Source organism: Zootermopsis nevadensis, unplaced genomic scaffold (assembly GCF_977971745.1).
Source record: "Zootermopsis nevadensis isolate Lab colony 2312 unplaced genomic scaffold, Znev_1.0 Znev_ptg000022l, whole genome shotgun sequence".
Classification (NCBI taxonomy): Eukaryota; Metazoa; Arthropoda; class Insecta; order Blattodea; family Termopsidae; genus Zootermopsis; species Zootermopsis nevadensis.
Window position 1 is genome coordinate 8534285 of NW_028259154.1, and position 18395 is coordinate 8552679.

The window sequence follows — 18395 nt, forward strand, 5'->3', positions numbered from 1 at the left end:
GTGCATGCTATGAAGTGAAGTTAAAAAATTCTCACATTCACAATACTATCAAGTAATACACTTTTAATAAAGCATTACGTGCATGAAGTGAAGTTCAAACATACTATACATACTAACCTAACTTAACCCAACCTACCCTTGGCCCTGGTTGGCCAGATTTGTTTTTTGTAAACTAAAAATAATGTGAGAATTATTCTATGTGCGTATTTTTCTGTGTGAGCATTTATGACGGGTTTTTTCTGTGCAGAATTTTTGTGTGGGCTTTTTTAATGTGCACATTTATCTGGTCACTCTGTATATTATATTTAAATTTGTTAAAATATTTTTACATGTATAAGTGATATTTGAAAGTAATGTTTTGCCATATATTGACTACAAAATAGAATAATTTATTACAATTTATTTCTATAAGGTGTTTTAAGAAATGATTTGTTATTTCAGTTGCCCTTATTTTGCCATTAATGTTTCTTCATTTGAGATGCCTCAACAATCAAATTTAGGGTACATGGTTTGGTCACTGTGTGGAGATAATTAGCATGTAATAAGACAACATACATATTTTTAAAAAAATGGAAGATGTATATGTAATTAAACCAAATTTCATGATTACAGAGCATATCTGGTTGTTGAACGTTTACTGTTTCTTTATCTGAAATTACTCTTGGTTATATATATATATGATAAACTCTCATGTTATCAGGGCTGACACAAATTGCAAGTAAAATTTCTGCAGCACAAACTGTAGCAGTATTTTGTTGCTTGATTGTTGTTGCAGTATGTATTTCTGTTTATCAACTTATAAGTATAAACAGTTAATCTAATATTAATTTTTGCACAAAATGTTTAGGTGTTATGCTGTAGATGTGCATTATTTACATAAATTTGTCATAAACTATAGATTCTGAAGTTCTGCATGCTTTCATCTAGCAAATCACTTTTTCCCATAATTGTCAGTACAAATTTTAACATTCTTATGGTGGTTATAATTTTGTAAATTATGAAGACAACTTTGAAAGAAAGGTGTTGCATTTCTCTTTAAAATTGGATTAACATTTATCATTGTTGTAAAGTAAGAACTACGTATTTTGTTTGTATCCTAATTAAGTTATGAACTATTGGACCAATATTCATGTCAGACATCTTTCTTTTAATGACAGAAACTGTGAGCTACTCCTTGTACTTCCTTAAAATTGACTGTTTATGTCATCCTCACACTATATAAAATGTGCAGTTGATAAACTGTTAAGTAACCTATGGATCAGTCATAAGCCTACTAGGAAAGTTGTGGAGAATTATAGCATGAAAGTAATTGAATGCTTCATACATGTTCCCCTCCTTGGATATTCTTTCACTTTGTCCTATGTTAAAAAAGTCAGAAGGTTAATGAGGCCATGGTGGGAGATACTGTTCTTAAAACTGTATCTCAATATTTGTTATGAGTATATTGTTTCTCTCAAACCACAATGTTTATTGCTGTTTCACATAATCACACTATAGGAAAATGCAGTATTAAATAGTTTAATGTAGAACGATAACTGAATCTTTCTTCCACTCATACTTTAATACATTTTTTAATGCTGAAGGTATTTTCTTTTAGCCACATTTGCAAACAGATTAAATGCTTTTGTATATCTGTCTCACTAAAAACTAATTTCATCCAGCATTAATTCATTATTTTGGAGACATGTTGTATTAGAAGTCTTTGCTGTAATATATCATAACATTTAATTTCTGTCCTAATTGGACAACTTGAATTATTATTTACAGCACAGTTTTAGATTTACATGTAAACTAAATAAGGTACAACTTAAGGTCTGACTCTGTGAGGGGCCTTTAAAGAATAAAATATGTATTTGTTTTAATTTTAAAGATCTTGATTGCCCTTTAACAAAATTACACAACTTAAAAGTACCGTTGTTAGATGAAGCTAGTTTAATAATTAACTTCTTATTGCATGTAAGACTTGAGGTTCTCACAGCGGTGAATATGAAGATTTCTGTCTTCTGGGTTATTGCGCTGTGTAGTCTGGTCGATGTTAACCAACGTTTCAGAGGTCATACTGCCTCCGTCATCAGGGCGATGAATATTCATCGCCCTGATGACGGAGGCAGTATGACCTCTGAAACGTTGGTTAACATCGACCAGACTACACAGCGCAATAACCCAGAAGACAGAAATCTTCTTATTGCATATTTGTCTGCTGTAATAAGAAGTTTAAAATAATAATGATTCACTTTCTGTTGCCCTTCCTATTATAATGATTTGTTCAACTCTGAAGCTTTAACATAGTCTAGAGCCCCCAGTCCATCTAAATTAATATTTCTATGACCTGGCCCCTTAGATGCAGTATAGACTTTGTCAGATTAGTTGACCTGCATTTTACAAAGCCCTACTATAATATTTCATCAAAATAGTCATGTAGTATTCTGTTATGTATGAAAGTGATGTGTGGATATACAAGGGAGGCAGTGGTTTCCCACTTTTATAAAAAATTAGAATTATTAAATCATTATAGCATGCAGGTGATTGTTTTTACATGCTGTGTAGGTAGGAAAGTGTCAGTATTCTACTTTGTACATATTGTTGATGGCACATTTTTTGTTTAGATTTTGGCTCATTACTATCATTACTTCTTAAAATTTAAGTAATGAGGTGATCTAAATGGAAGAAAATTATTATTTTTTAATTCATAGAACTTTATTGAGAGTATTTGAGTTTTATTAACAATTTTAATTGCTTATCGCTATGAATTGTTACCATACCTGTGCAAGAGAATATTTCATGCTGTGGCAGTATTTTGTTGCATTCAGATTGTGGTTGTATGCTTTCTTGTGTTCAGTCATGCTTCATGTGGACTCATCTAATTACTACACAAGTTCTGACTGCATTATGCTGAAATTCTAATTTGCAGTATGTCAGCTCTTCCTTCAGAGGACATGGGCTGCTTGCACCATTCAGAATTTCAATTAATACTTTTATTATAGAAATCTTCAGGCTTTCACATCAGTTTACAGTGTGTTCCCATTCTTTTAAGTTGATATATAATGGGCTGCTTTGCTGACATTTCATAGGACCTGGCTTTCTCCACCCTGAAGTGGTTAAAAAGTAGCCTTATACTAATATTTATTATTCCTGGCCACATGGCAGTAGAGACCTCATGTCTGAACTTTCCTATTGGTTACACATTCACCAATGAGAATGCAGAATTTCCCACTGCAGTTTAGATCATAATCTTGTTTTGCATTAGGAGACTGTGAGATGTTGCTTCCTGTGGCTGTTCACTAGTGCTGCAGTTAGCATCAAGTGTTGTGAATCAAGAATTATTTTTTGTCTGCCCTCTGCAATTTTCTCTCTTTCTAGTGTAGCCTTTCCGGAAACATGCATATCTCCTAATTGTTTAAAACGTGGCTCGTGTTTGATGTAGAAGATATGCTGGTTTAAAACGTGGCATGGAACCTAGTCATCCTGATTGGTTTTTTGTTGAAATTTGAGGTTCTCACAGTGATGAGTGTGAAGATCTCTTCTGGGATGTTGTAGTATATTGTTTGGTAAATGTTGATCATTGTTTCAGAGGATCTTATTGCCTCTGTTATTACCCTGATGGTGGAGGCAGTCAACATCTAACAGATTGCATAATGCTATGTCCCAGAAGATGGCCATTTTTAATTTTTGATTATCCTTTGAGTCTGAATCAGTGATGTTACTTTGAGAGAAACTGTTAGCAATTCCTTCTACTCCTCACACTGAATGGCCTCTGGAATTGATAAAATGTTTGTTAAATAACTTATAGATCAATCGCAGTGAGTTTTCATAAGCCAAATAGTATGGTTGTGGAGCATTGTGACATAAAAATCTTAGTGTGAGAGGTCTCAGTGTAAGGTTGAAATATAGTTTCAAAAGTTCCATTGATTTGTAGATAATATTTTAAATGTGACCATCCCATGTCCTCTTGATTGTGCTATGCTGAAAATATTTCAGCATGTGATTGTTAAAATAATACGTGATGATAAAGTAAAGTTGGTACTTTTTCACTAGTGCTAGTGTAAAGTGTGTAAATCCTAAAAGTTCAAGAAATGAAAGGCAGTTTTCATAAAGCTATGACTAATTGGGTTTATAATTGATATAAATGTGATAGCATCTCCAGTTTACACCAGGACCTAAGACTGAAAATATAGTTTTGCTAAATGGCAGGTAATATGAAACATAAGCTGTAAAGTAGTATATTAACAGTAGGTGCTTACAAACTATACTAATGATACTTGTCTTCAGAATAGTATAAATACACACATAAAGTATCATTCTTCCTCTTTTTGTTTTCTGGTACAAATTGGGAGGTCACATTGTAACTTAGTGGTTAGTGCCATGCAGTCTCACTATGGGCAGAAAGTGGTTTGGTTACAGCTGTAAGTAGTGGGACTCAGGGTGGACATGAAATCAAAACATAAAATGAATTGAACAGAAATATTACTTGACTAAACAACTCTGGACAGAAGAATCATGGACATAAAATAAACATGACCTAAAATAAATTGAATATTTGACTAAACAAAAGTGAAAGTGGATGTAATGTCTGAAGACCATCAAAGCTAATGGGTGAATTTTTATAACTTTTGATTGTGAATACACCAAAATATATGAAAGCTGCGTGTTAGTCTCTGTGTACTGCTTATCAGAACTTGTAGACCTCGGTGAAATAACGCATTCCCAGAAAGTATAAATTTGTTATACTATTATTTTGCTTTCAAAACTCAGTTTATATAGGTACCACTGTAAACTTAGAATAAAATGAAATAACAGGTAAATTAAAAGCTGATTAACCACATTTAAACTTTGCCAGTTACTTTACTGATATTGTTTCATACCGACGTCTCATTATAAATTGACAGACATTAAGTAAAATATTCTTAAAATATATATTACTGTATTTAGGCTTGTACATATGATGTATGTTTCTGTAGGTTATTAAGTGTAGAAAGTTTAAGTTTAAATTTTTTACAGCTGATAAGAAACATGAGCCCTGCCAAATATGATTCAACTGGTCGGCGGCGGAGCACAGTCAGACAGGATGCTCATGGGAGTGTGATCCTCAGTGATGGCTATGAAGATGTGATACAGTTAGATGCACTGGGAGCTGCACGTGAGTTGCATTGATGTTACAAGAGTTGGATGTGACAGAATACCTTTTTATTTTTTCCCAGGTTTTTTCTACACACATTACATTTCCATGTCAGGTTTTTGAAACATGTTACAGAAAAACTGTATCCATAAGAGATGATAACATTTTATTATAATTTGTACATATATTGAGTATTGAGTTTATATAAAGATACTACATTGTGCATTGGTACTGGTGCTTTTGGAGTGTGCTTGCAACACATTTTTACAGCTGCACATTCCAGTGTGTTTTTAAAGAAAATTAACACTAACATGCCGGCCAGAATGGAATGTGTTGGTATGAGCTCAGCAATTTTGAAACCTGAAAGAAAGATTGGACTGTATGAGGTGCTACATGTTAAAATATATGTTGGTTAAGAGGAAATAAATAAGTAAAACTTTTGAAGTGGTGACATTGAGGAAGAAAGTGGTATTTTGTAAGAAACTGAGAAGAGGAGGAAAGATAAACATCAAAAGGTAAATTTTATATTTTTGTAGGGAACGAAGAGATTCAACCTGGAATATGTGAACAGATCTTGGACTTCTTTGCTTCCTTATTCCGGATAATCAATCAATCTTCCTACATAGGAACGAACATCATCATGATGGTGAGCACATTATATTTTGGTATTACTTTCAGAAACTGAAGGCCTTTTTCATGAGGTTTCCACTTTAAAACTTTTGTTTGCTGTTTCCTTGCTGCTGTATAAGATATGTTCCTTTGAAATTAAACTGAATTGTTCATACATGGTAACTGAATGGTTGTGCAGGCATGGAGTATTACATATCACAGTTGGTTAACATTCGTGTTACTACTGTGGGCTAGCATTCTGTGGATCCTTCCTAACCAGCGCCGCTCCATGATGAGGTGCTCGCCTTTCCTCATGGTATATGCCATATTCCTGCTGCTGGCTCAGTACATATATGGCATGGACCTCACTGATGATGAGCTACCAGACCATGTGAAGGGTGTGAATCTGCGTCAGATAGGTTTTATCAAAACCACAAAACTGCCCTGTGAACCTCTGTTTATCAAGGTAATTCATTGCTTGTGTTTCATATTTGAAATATACAGAATGTCTCAAACAGATGTATACTCATTATAATATTGAATATTAATCTAGTTATCGATCTATGTGTTGTGCATGAGGAGAGAGAACCTTCTTTGGTGTACACTTAACAGATGGCACTGCTATATCTTTTCCCATGGTTCAGGTACCCAAAATGGCAGTTAGTCATTTGAGTTTTAAGCGATGCAAATTCATTGAATTTGTGTATACATCTTTCTGGTACACTATGTATATGATAGATTTAAAACTTGTTTGTGTATCATTGACATTTTGTGGTTTCAGTCTGTAGTGTAACACAACTATGAATGGTTCCTCAGTGGAGAGACATGGTGTAATAGAAAGAAGTTTCAAAATTACAGCAACCTTCCTTGAAAATTAATGAATTATTTAGTTTTTAGTATTATAGGTCACCTTTATATTTGAAGAATATCCATTCAGTTAACTAAACTTACAAAACTGTAATAAATCTTATTAAACTCAAAATATTCAAATATTTACCCATTAACCATTATCATATAGGAACAGGGGACTTTAACCCCTGTATTATGGGGTTGCTGGAACTAACAGTTACAGTGTTATGCTGTTATGCTCAGCCAGCTAGATGTGGCACATGGTTGATAAAGGTTGCATAAACATTTTTTCTTTTCTTCACTACAAACAATTTGAAGATCCTCTTCAGCACATCCCTTCTTTACATTGGAGGAGTGAGATAACAATAGAACATCGTTTGGATGCAGTCATTTATCCCATAACACAAGTTTTTGTATTAGAGGTCCTTTGTTATTCAATGTCCAGCAGTTATGAACATGTTAACCTAAAAATGATAGTAATGCACACATTTAAATCATCCATTCTTGTTCTTTTGACCACTGGCATTACTTCTTTCAAGTGATGGCTGTATTTCATACATTTACAAATTATATGTAAATAGTATTAAAAATATATTAAAATTAGCCGTCAATCACAATATAATATAATTAAAAGATTAAAATATCATTTTACGTTCCCTATCGAGTACTCGATTTACATGTGGAACATGTAGTATCACAAGTCACTAATACAACGAATGAAGAAACAATATAAAGGACAAGAACATCATAAGAAAACTGAAAACTAAAAAACATTCAAAATCAGTAAAATATCAGTAATTCAGTGAAAAGTTTATATACATAACACCTGATGATGGCTATATATAGCAGAAACATGTCGTGTATGTTCCACATGTAAATCGAGTACTCGATAGGGAACGTAAAATGATATTTTAATCTTTTAATTATATTATATTGTGATTGACGGCTAATTTTAATATATTTTTAATACTATTTAAATAATCACAATATGACGCATCTACAATATCTTATAAATTATATGTAGTCCATCACAATCTTATTTTTTTTACATTTTCATTTTTCAGAGTTTGTATACACTTTTCTTCTGGATTACCTTGCGTCAGTTTATGCAAGAACGCTTTGAGAGACGCAACACATCTGCATTGGAAGATATGGCTGCACCTTTACAAATTACCGTTGGTCCTGCAACCAGAGGTAAAATGTTACATGTTGTTTCATGATGTACAGAATGTGGACGTGAGGACCATTGCATGAACTTGTGGCTGTATTGTAATTACATTTGTGATTTTCATTGTGCTCAGTCAGTCTTGAAAAGTTGATAGTTGCCAAGAAATGCCTTGATTTCATATTAATGTGTTTACAAAAGCCCACCACTTGATACTATTCTGAACCAGTTCATCTAGCTCACATCCTCATGACATTATTTCTTTAAGCTGTATCTTAGTATTATCATACCATGTATGCCTTTGTCTCCCAAGTGTTTTCTTAGTTTGAGATTATCTATCAAACTTCTGTATGCATTTGTTATCTTTCCTATGAATGTTGTAATAATACAGATATTGATGCTCCTAATTATGTAATTTTCTTCATTCTCCACTTGATTCTATTCTGTTAGTTCCATATATTCTCTTCAACACTTCATTCGCGAACACCTTCATTGTGTGTTCTTCCCTTGGAATGAGAGAGATAATGCAGAGGAAGATAAAGCATTCTGAATTGAACAGAAAGACATTGAGATTTGAGATTCTAACAGTAGCATGAAGATGTTTGTGTTGGTCTTCTGGGTAGTGACAGCAAGTGGAGTTTTAGGCAAAATAACCAGTATTTCACAGAAAGACACTGCCTCCAGCCTTGAAGATGGTGATATTATGTTCCTCTGAAATGTTGGTTTCTACCTACAAGTAAACACTATGATTAGTCCAACATAACAGCAAAAACAGTTTGCATCTGTTAAGTATGTGGTTAAAAAAATTGTTTGTTGGATTTTTGAATTATAATATTTAGAACTGAAAATTGTAATAGAGGGTTCTAGCATAAACCTCAGAACCTGGGTAAATTATTGTTACAGGTTTTTCAGACACACAGGAAGCCAATCAGTCAAGTCAGGCCATGAACTGGCTGGGTGAATTTGTTAAGAGTGTGCTGACAAAATTCTGGATTTGGGTGGTTGCGATAATGCTGTTTGTGATAGGTCTCAGTGGAACTCGAATGACTGTATATCGCATTATCTATATGGCACTCTTCCTTATCTTTGTGCTTGTCTTTCAGGTAAGTTCATGAATATTGCCTTCATATATGTCTGTTTCCATGCAAACAAAAATTGTAATTAAACAATATCTCTTTTAAATTAAAAATAATTTTCTTTCCTTAAGTATTATTAACAAAGAATGTGTAATGGAGAAGTCATGACCATCTGTCAAACCACAACTTTCCTTCTTGAAAACTAGTAATTAAATTTTTATGAAACTTGGTTTTAAAATTTAAAGCAAAAGTTGGCTGGTGATTAAATTCTTGTTTGTGTCTATTCAGTGTAATTGCTACTTTACGTGAAATTCAGTTTTCTTCTCATATTTACACATGTTTTAATGGCTCATCATGTAAATATTGGTCCATAACATATAAGTATAGCTCTGTTAACATACTCAACATTTATTTTAAAAATTGTATGATGTATTTAATGAAATATATAAATAAGTAATTTTGGATCCTGTGCAGTGGCATATCTGTAGTTTGATTTAACTTTACAGTGGGAAATATGTACTTCATATAAATTAATATCAAAGCCAGTGTTATATGCAAGTGTCAAAGTGCTCCTTGCATAACAGTTGAATGGTTACTACTATATTTTTGTGCTATATTATCCAATTTGGTGACAGCATCATTAAATAAACCATAAATAAAAAATTGAATAAATAAATGCACAATTAAAGTAAGTAACAACAAATAATAAATAAATACAAATAAATATACAGGTACTGCTGGCAAATTGCTGTGAGATTTTTTCTTTGGTTTAGCTCTCTTATCAAGCATGGCGCAAGTTTATGTATGGGTTCTGGCTGACTGTGATAATCTACTCCATGTCCATACTGGTACTGATCTACACATATCAGTTCGATGATTTTCCCTCCTACTGGACAGACTATCTTGGCATTTCTCAAGAACTGTAAGTCACATTTTTAATTTGAATTGAATTTACATTCTTTTACCCCACTTCCTGTATTTTGCATGATCTTGCCACCACTTTCAATTTCCCTGTTTCATTTAACTGTTGATAATGCCAGCATGGCAGTCATAGAAACATCCTGAGTTGGAAGCAGCGCCTAACACCACGTAATGCAGGATATTGTAATTTTATGCGGTAATTGATCTTTGACAAATATAACATGTTGTCAGGCAAAATTTATCTTCGCATTTGTTTGTGATTGAAGCTTAAATATGTAAGTTTTGTATGAAGATAAATCATAAACATAACTAAACATGTTGTGTGAAATATTTTTCATGTGTTGAAAGCCACATATTCTTGAGGATGAAATAGGTAATTTATTGGCCTAACTTTATGACCAGAAGAATAAAAAGAAGAAAACTACAAGTATGTTAACTATGTGAAATGTTGAGGCTATATCTGAACAAGAAATGTAACATAGTTAGTCTGTTATTGTAAATTATGCAAAAGTGATTCATTGAATTTTATAATTGTTAATTTATAGTTCCATGCAACCTTACAAGATAGATAGAAACATTTGATGGGCAATATGCATCAAGGCTTTTCCAGAACTTTTTGTTATGAACCAAGATTACTGTGTTAGTAAAGAGACATATTTATTTGGAGTGCACCAGCTTTCTATGCATTGGAATTAAGGGACTCTTAACCTGGAAGAAAACATTGTCAGATAATGCATCTCCATACACAGCCATAATATTAGAGTGCATAGGATCTTACCATCATACCCTCTGTACACTTTCCAAGACATGGTTCTTAGGCATGGGTAACTTGCCTTAACTTTATTTTGTTAATACTTACATTTTTATATCAAGCTGTTTTGTCTTGATTTACTTTTCATGATGTGCTAGTTTTAAGCCTGAATTTCTCCTGTGTTCTCTCCCAGGCAAAAAGATATTGGCATGGAAATATTCCAGACCAGTGAACTGTTCGTTAAACTGCTCACTCCTACTTTTTTCCTGGTGATCACGGTGATACAGATGCACTACTTTCACAATGACTTCCTCACGCTCACAGATATCAAATGCAGGTAAGCTGCCTATCTTTGAAACTCCTCAGACTACTGAATCTTCAATTCTCTGTACATTCTGGTGAGTAGTTTACCATAACTAAATCTCCAGAGTAACAACCTGAAAGTTAATTCCAAAGACCATATTAATTATGTTTAATTATTAAAAGCCATTGTTGTACTCCATCTTCTCCATTTTCTCAAAAGTGGCCGCATTCCAAGAGGTTTCTCAGCAAAGTTTTATTTCTGTTTTGTACCTCAATCGGTTCCACATAATGACCTCATTGATTTTACCGTCTTAAGAGGTATTTGTTATGTAATATTCAAAGTTGCCTTTGTATGTAATTTGTCTTAGGTCACTAATGCTTGCAATTTATGTTCATTTTTAAAATTAAGAGGCCATATTTCTTAATCAGAATTACAGACAACATAATTGTGTATGTATGTATGCATGCACATGCATGTACAAGTGTGTGTATCTGTGCATGCATGTGGTTCTTTGGAAAATGAATAAGATGATAATAGAATTGTGGTCTTCTCAATTATGATGCTGTGTAGTCTTCAGGGTAGAAGGTAGAGGAGGTAAGTTCCACCAAAATGGCATTATAACCTGGAAGACAACAGTCCAAATGTTCTGTCATGAAAACCACAAATCTCATATGGAACCAAGTCATATAGTTACATAGTTTTTTATAGGGACTGAATTTGTGTAATAAACAATTCAACAGAGATTTTAAATCTTGTTACATGGAGTACATTTCACTAATAAGCCTATGACTTACATGTTCACAATTCTTAAAGTGGAATAAAATGGGCCAAGATGCCACATGCTTCTTGCAAGGGCCTGCTGTATTTTATTGACTATTTTCTACTGGACAATTACAGTTCTGTTCGAGAGTATAATATTGTCACTATTTGAGGAGGAAAAGTCACAGATGACAGCAAGACAGACTTGTTTGGAAGTATCTGAATGAGAAGTTGTCACTACTCTGTTCCACTAACTTCACACGTTACTCTGTATTGTTATTTACTAATGAGATTTTACCTTAATTTTGTGGCTGTACAGGCCAGAGATTGTGAAACGAGAATCAAGTACATATGGCAGCTCAGTGGCTGGAGGTCAAGGACAGGTATCAGAAGACCCAGAAGAAGGGACAGACGAGCAGCAGAAAGAGGAGAATGTCCCAATGCCTTCTCTGCGAACACTTAAACGTAAGGCAGCATCTTTCTTTCTGCCTTTTGAGGCAGCTGGCTGAATCACAAATTATCAAAAGCCATACATAGGATGAGTAAACACATGATAAAAACCTCTGCACTCTTTGTCATCTGGAGTCTAATTCTGCCGTTAAAAATGCTCTACCAACTCATGCTTGGTACTTTCATAGTAGGACAGCTTTGCCTTTAACTTCTGTATTCCCAATATGGGTATTGTCTTTATGATGTGAGAATGGAGGTTTTTGCACCTGTTTTGGGATTGTGCATAGTTATTAGCTTTCATATTAGCAATGTTGAATCTTCTGATTCATTCTACAGTAACTTCACCTTATACAAGTTTAACAATTTCTTGGGTACAAAGCAACTTTAAATTTTTTTGTGTGTATATCTCATTATTTAGTATTTTGGAAAGCAAACAGAACAGTAAATGTTTGAACTTTTCATAAGCATTTCCAGTATTCTTTATCTGATTTTATCATGCACCTAATCAAATGTGTTGTAATTTTTGCATCAGAACTTATAAATTAAAGTAAATTTTGTGCCACTGTTTTGTTATGGATAATTTTCTGAAATGGTTACTTCTGTTCTTTTGCCAGAACTATCGACCAAGGAGCTGCAGCAACTGGCAATCCAGTTCAAGATTCAGGTTCAAAAAGTAATTGACTTGTTGTGGCTGTTCCTGGAGCTGCATATGCTGAAACTGATGCTACTGTCTACAGTGCTGCTCTGTGTCTTTGATGTAAGTGACACAACAACCCAACAATGGGCCAGGTGGGACCTGGAGAACCTCATAAGAAGATATCTGTAGTTCACAAAATGGTTAAATAACCATCTGTAATCGCACTGACTAAACATAAAAATACCAAAAGAGAAAATAATGCTATTAACCATTTAAAGCTGGATGGCAGCTTATATGTACCATCAGTAGCACTACACTTTGTATTTCTTTGCTTTGTATTATTTTCAGTGTAAACAGCCATTACTTCTTTAAATATCATTAACCAGGTGATATTTATACTGTTAAAATGTTTTTCTTTGTAGCACAGACTAAATTCCTAAATATTATTTACTCTAGCTTCAGTTTCAGAGGGTTAATAATTAACTTAGACATGATACTCTAGTGTTTGTTTGGTGTTCTCAAGGGTTAAAAATATACATTAACCTTTATCACCCATGTGTCACAAAAAAACAACGTGTACATGGTCCAGCTGTCTCTGACACAGTTAAAGTGCTTAAATATTCCTTTATTTTTATTAATTTGTAAGCAGCTATGGCACTTCATCCACTGACTTCTGTTATGCTTTTTGCTATGAGTTGTTTAGAAACGTGCCTTCATATATAAAAGAGCGATTTGTAGTCACATCACACACACACACATCCAGGTCTTGTCAGCTCTGACAAGTGGCACTAAGTTGAGTTATAAGGAATACTGACAAAATACCATAATAAGTCCAGGATGATGGAAAAGTCACACAACCCATATTAAAATACAATGTGATTGAAACTTTTGTTTACAACTGGAAAACAGCATGGTGCAGCAACCTGATTACTATCTGAACTTACTTCACAGAAAATCTCAAATTTTACATGTTCCTGATTGCTGATCATTCTCTTTTTCCATTTATTAACATATAATCAGTATATTTCATACTTGAAAGTTTTGGTAGGTAAATCTGTAACATATTTCTTTGTAACCAGTTTGCAGTTAAATTGTATAGTGTTGTATTAATGTTTTTCCAAAGGTATGTGCAGTAAATTTCATCTTCCTTCTTCTTACTGTGGTGGCACTGCCATTTGGTGGCAAGACGCACACACTTGTGTGTCATGTTGTGTCAGTTCTGGTCTCAGTTTTGCTGCTGATCAAGATGATTTATCAGATCAACTACTTTGTGCATTCAAACTATGCTGTCAACTGTACGGTAAGTTGTAGTTCTAAAATGGGTAATAAAGTAAATATTCTTTTGGTGTCTTTTATGAAAAGAAGTGTAATTGATTTAGTGCCATAATTGTAATGAATGAAGCTTATGCAAAGAAAGATGTAATTATCAACTAAAAAATGAAGGTGGCAGTCTGTTGGAATGTTGCACCATGTAGTCTAGTGGATATTAACTGAAGATTCAGAGGAGCTTGCTGTCTTTCATCACCCTGATGCAATAAGCTCATCTGAAATATCTGCCAGATCATATGGCGTAATATTCCAGAAGACAGCCACCTTTATACTTGTTGCTGTGATATCCTCAAATTTAAACTGAAATATATATCAGAACCCAATTCATTCAAGAAGTACCATATTAAGTTTTCATTCATGAATATAAACACATTATTTTTGTATGACTAAATTATTCATCATTTTATAATATAAATGTCTCCACTGTAATACGTCTTCATTTCATCTGTCTTGGACCATATATTTTGCATTACAGTATAGCTTCTGTCATGCTCTTGATTGCAATATTTTTTCACATTTATTCATTTGGCTCATATTTAAACCATTGTTTACCTAGTAGAGTAGAAAGTGTTAATATCAGATTATCATAGCTGTATCTACTGCAGTAAGATATAAGGTGATGGTACAGTTCTCATATTTATAAGACATGAAGATGTTTAGGGGACATGTATTCTTAATATCTGCACTAGATGAAGGTGAGGGTAGTTGTCTTTAACCCTTGGAAAAATTCCTCTGGTAGCCATTGAATAGAAGGCTGGATTGGCCCCCAAAACTGTCGGGACAGTCGTGATGGCAAAGAGACAATTATATTCCTCTACTGGTAATCGCCCACTTTTTAATCAGCCATGCACAGTAAAATCTAGTGATGTGAATGACTTTTAACCATTTATATTCACCATATCCCAATACTACTTAACCAACAGATTTAAATTCTTCATATGTGCTATTTTTTAGTGCTTTGAACATAGCTGGATATAAATTTGCTTCATTCATTCACAGTAAAATTTTAAATAAGTTTTCTGTTAGATAGAGTCCATTGCAAATAAATTATGTGGAGAATTATTTTTGTGTATTGTGTTTTATTTCAAGAAACTAAATTGGTCAGCTTTTACGGGTTAATTTCAACCCAAGATTCCAGTTCATATGTAATTAAATTAAATTTGATGATGATTTTTTTTCTACAGGAAAATGCTACTACAGGAAATGATGCAGACTGGCTTGGACTGTATAAGGGTAGCACATATCATACTCTTCCAGAAATACTGAAGGGGTATATAGGTAGGTGTTGGAAATCTACTTCTGTAATTACCTATAATGTGCTGTAGGAGAGGGGTAAGGGAATTATGTATCCCATCCTGTAACATGAGATATACTGTACCCAGGCAAAATGATCTGAGTTGTGACTATGAAGGAGATAATGTTTTAAATAGCATATAATTACAAGAACAAATTATGTGACAACCCCAGTATTTATATATAAGATGAATATTTCTAAAATATGTAAATCTGTTACTGTTCTTATTTTTGTGTATGCTATAATAGTTTTATTTTGGTGATATCATATAAACCTCACAGTAAATAAAATAAAAATAGGAGGATACAAACACCTGCTCTCCTTCCATTGAAAACAGATCTCACCTTATCCTTTACCTGATGGCAGAAGCTGACTCTTTCCAACATTTTATGTTCTGCTGCTGATAAACCTGCAATGTAAAGTCTATTTAACTGTAAGTGTGTGTTCTCATTGATCTGTATGATGGCTGTTAAGTGACCCTTCAGTTCATATTGGTTCTGATATCACCATATTTTTGGAACTTCATAGGCATAGGGAAATTATTTGAATTCTTTGCCAAGGGTATTGGGTTTTTGACTAGTTCGATCCACTGGGATCTTCCACAGTGTATTTTCATTCTCAGGATACTACAGTAATTTGGAATGTAATAAACTGTAGGTCCCCTCCTTTGGCCATCATTCTAATCATCATATTGGCACTTGAGAAATCAGAATCTGCAATGCATGTGCTCCCATGTCAGAAATAAGCCTCCTACCTTACTCCAATTTGTGATAACTACATAACTGGCAGTAATTTGCAAAAAGTATGTATTCAGAATGCAGTGTTATTTACATATTAATGTCTCCACTCAACCATAATATAAAGAAAGAATTATAGTAATAATCAAACTTAAATTATTTTGTCATAAATATACAATATTTTTTATCACTATTTTAAGTATTTACTATATGTATATGATAAAGTGCAGTCAGATAAGCTTCAGATTCTGTGTTCTTAACCCATTGATTATGCCAATCAAGAGTTAGTATATCATTTCGTAACTAAGAGTTGTACTTTAGAAACTGATAGTCACTGAGCTAGTCAAGAAGTCCTCTGTCCCTTATGCAACCTGCAGGCTTATCTAATTATTCACAAGAGCCCACCACTTTATCCTTTCCTGAGCTAAATAAATCCACTGCATACCCTTCCATGCAATTTCTGTAAGGTTTATTTAATATTATCCCCTCTCTATGCCTAGGTATTCTCAGTGATTCTTCTCTTCAAGCTTATGACCTGACATTTTTTACACATTTCTCCCTCATGTGTGCTGCATGCATTGCCTATCTCGTCCTCCTTGATATGATCATCCTTTAAATGTTTGGTGGAGAATACAAGATCCAGTTTTTTTCTGTTCCTCTTTGGTCCAGATATTATTCTTTGCACTCTTTCCGAACACCAACAATCTGTTCCTTACTGAATGTGTAGTGAGACCATTTCACCATACGAAACAGCAGGTAAAGTTACAGTATTGTATATTTACATTTTTGGATAACTGGGAATATGAGAGATTCTGAATTGCATATTAGTGAGCATTCCCCTTATTTAATCTGCTGTATATTTCTTCATGAATGGAATTTGTGTATGTTACCATCATTCCCAAATATTTTAACATTTTTCAAGGATGTGATAGCCATCTATATATTGTGAATTGTGTCCTGCTGTCTTAGTAATGAGACATTAAACATTTACTTAATTAAATCAATTATTAATAATGTGATTTTTGTCTTTTAGTATTTCCTTAAAAATGTTCAGCAAGTGAATAGTTATCTTAACAGTTTATCACATACATTGTTTAGCCTGTGAGGCTCTCCGGCCCATGTTCACTTCAGAGTAGGCTGTGTGGACTATTATTAAAAATGATTGCTCAGTCTGAAGTTTATCACCAGATGCAGGCCATAATTGTTACATGCTAGTCTTCACCAGTTTTAATTTTTTATAAGTTGACTTACCTCTATAAACCAGTAATGAAAGAGTGTTGAGTCAAACACCTGAAATGTTCACTGTAAGAACTGGATTATGTATGCTATAGTCTACTGGATTGTGATGCTGTGTATTCTTCCAGGTAGAGGAACCGCCTACAAGACTACATAGTGCCACAACTCAAAAGACTACTATTGTGTGAACCTCAAATCTCAGATTATGGATGTTGTTTGTTTGACCATATTTTGCTGAAATTGCATTCAACATTTGCTTATTCATGGCTTACTCTAATGATGATAGTGACACTGAAGTCACATTGTGTTGTTGCAGGTTTGATTTTCTTGGCAACATTAATGGCTGTGGTTAGGGTTCGGCAACTGTACAAGCGCCAGTTAAGTGGAGAACCAGTTTCCCGACCTCACATAATGTTTCCCAACATACAGCGTTGCCATGCAGATCGTGATCTGCGAAGCTGTTTCAAGTACCTCTTGAATTATGGTTTTTACAAATTTGGTGTTGAGGTAGGTGAATTGATAGTTGTAAAACAAATATACTGTTGTAGATGTCTGTCTTGTGGATTATTGAACTTTGTAGTCTGGTAGAGTGCTTGTTGCCTGAATCATCAGGGTGACTCATTGCCCTGATGTTAGAGTCATCAAGCATATTTAAATTGCCAATAAACTGCTACCAGATTATGTGGCACAACAACCCAGAAGACAGGCATCTACATACTTGTCACCATGAGAACCTGAAATCTCAAATAGATTGTTCTTTGCAATGATGGTACCACTGATCTAAGAGATTGTTGTTTTCTCACTGTTAAATTTCACATGTCTTGTGTTGGAGTATCCTCCAGTTTTATTATTAGTGTATGTGGCCTTTGATCTTCCTGGGTAATTTTATTTCTTCCTCATCTAATTTACATTTTTAACATGAAGCTGACCATGTTTGTTTATCTGATGTCATTTAGTGCCTAAACTGTCTTATTTTCTCCATGGTGCAGTGGTTAGACACGGGCACGACTTTATCTAAGTACAATTTGATGTTTTCATGGCAGTGTGTTTGAAGATGGCTGTCTTCTGGGTTGTTGTTCTGTGTAGTCGGGTAGAAGTTTACCAGTGTTTCAGAGATCCTTGCTGAGTACTCTTTGCGCTGATGATGGAGGCAGCAAGGAGC

General features: G+C 33.9%; 1 protein-coding gene across 16 annotated transcripts in view; it reads left to right on the forward strand.

Moving 5' to 3' along the window:
- The window catches only part of Piezo (piezo type mechanosensitive ion channel component), a 160042-nt gene that overhangs the window by 60667 nt on the left and 80980 nt on the right, over nt 1–18395 (forward strand). For all 16 annotated transcript variants that reach the window (XM_087354064.1, XM_087354067.1, XM_087354072.1 and 13 more), the window contains 12 exons: nt 4999–5137; nt 5653–5762; nt 5925–6191; nt 7639–7768; nt 8643–8842; nt 9589–9737; nt 10681–10824; nt 11870–12015; nt 12615–12757; nt 13761–13937; nt 15151–15244; nt 17550–17740. In XM_087354064.1, coding sequence (XP_087210190.1) covers nt 4999–5137; nt 5653–5762; nt 5925–6191; nt 7639–7768; nt 8643–8842; nt 9589–9737; nt 10681–10824; nt 11870–12015; nt 12615–12757; nt 13761–13937; nt 15151–15244; nt 17550–17740 — 1890 coding nt within the window. The remainder of the gene's footprint in view (nt 1–4998; nt 5138–5652; nt 5763–5924; nt 6192–7638; nt 7769–8642; nt 8843–9588; nt 9738–10680; nt 10825–11869; nt 12016–12614; nt 12758–13760; nt 13938–15150; nt 15245–17549; nt 17741–18395) is intronic.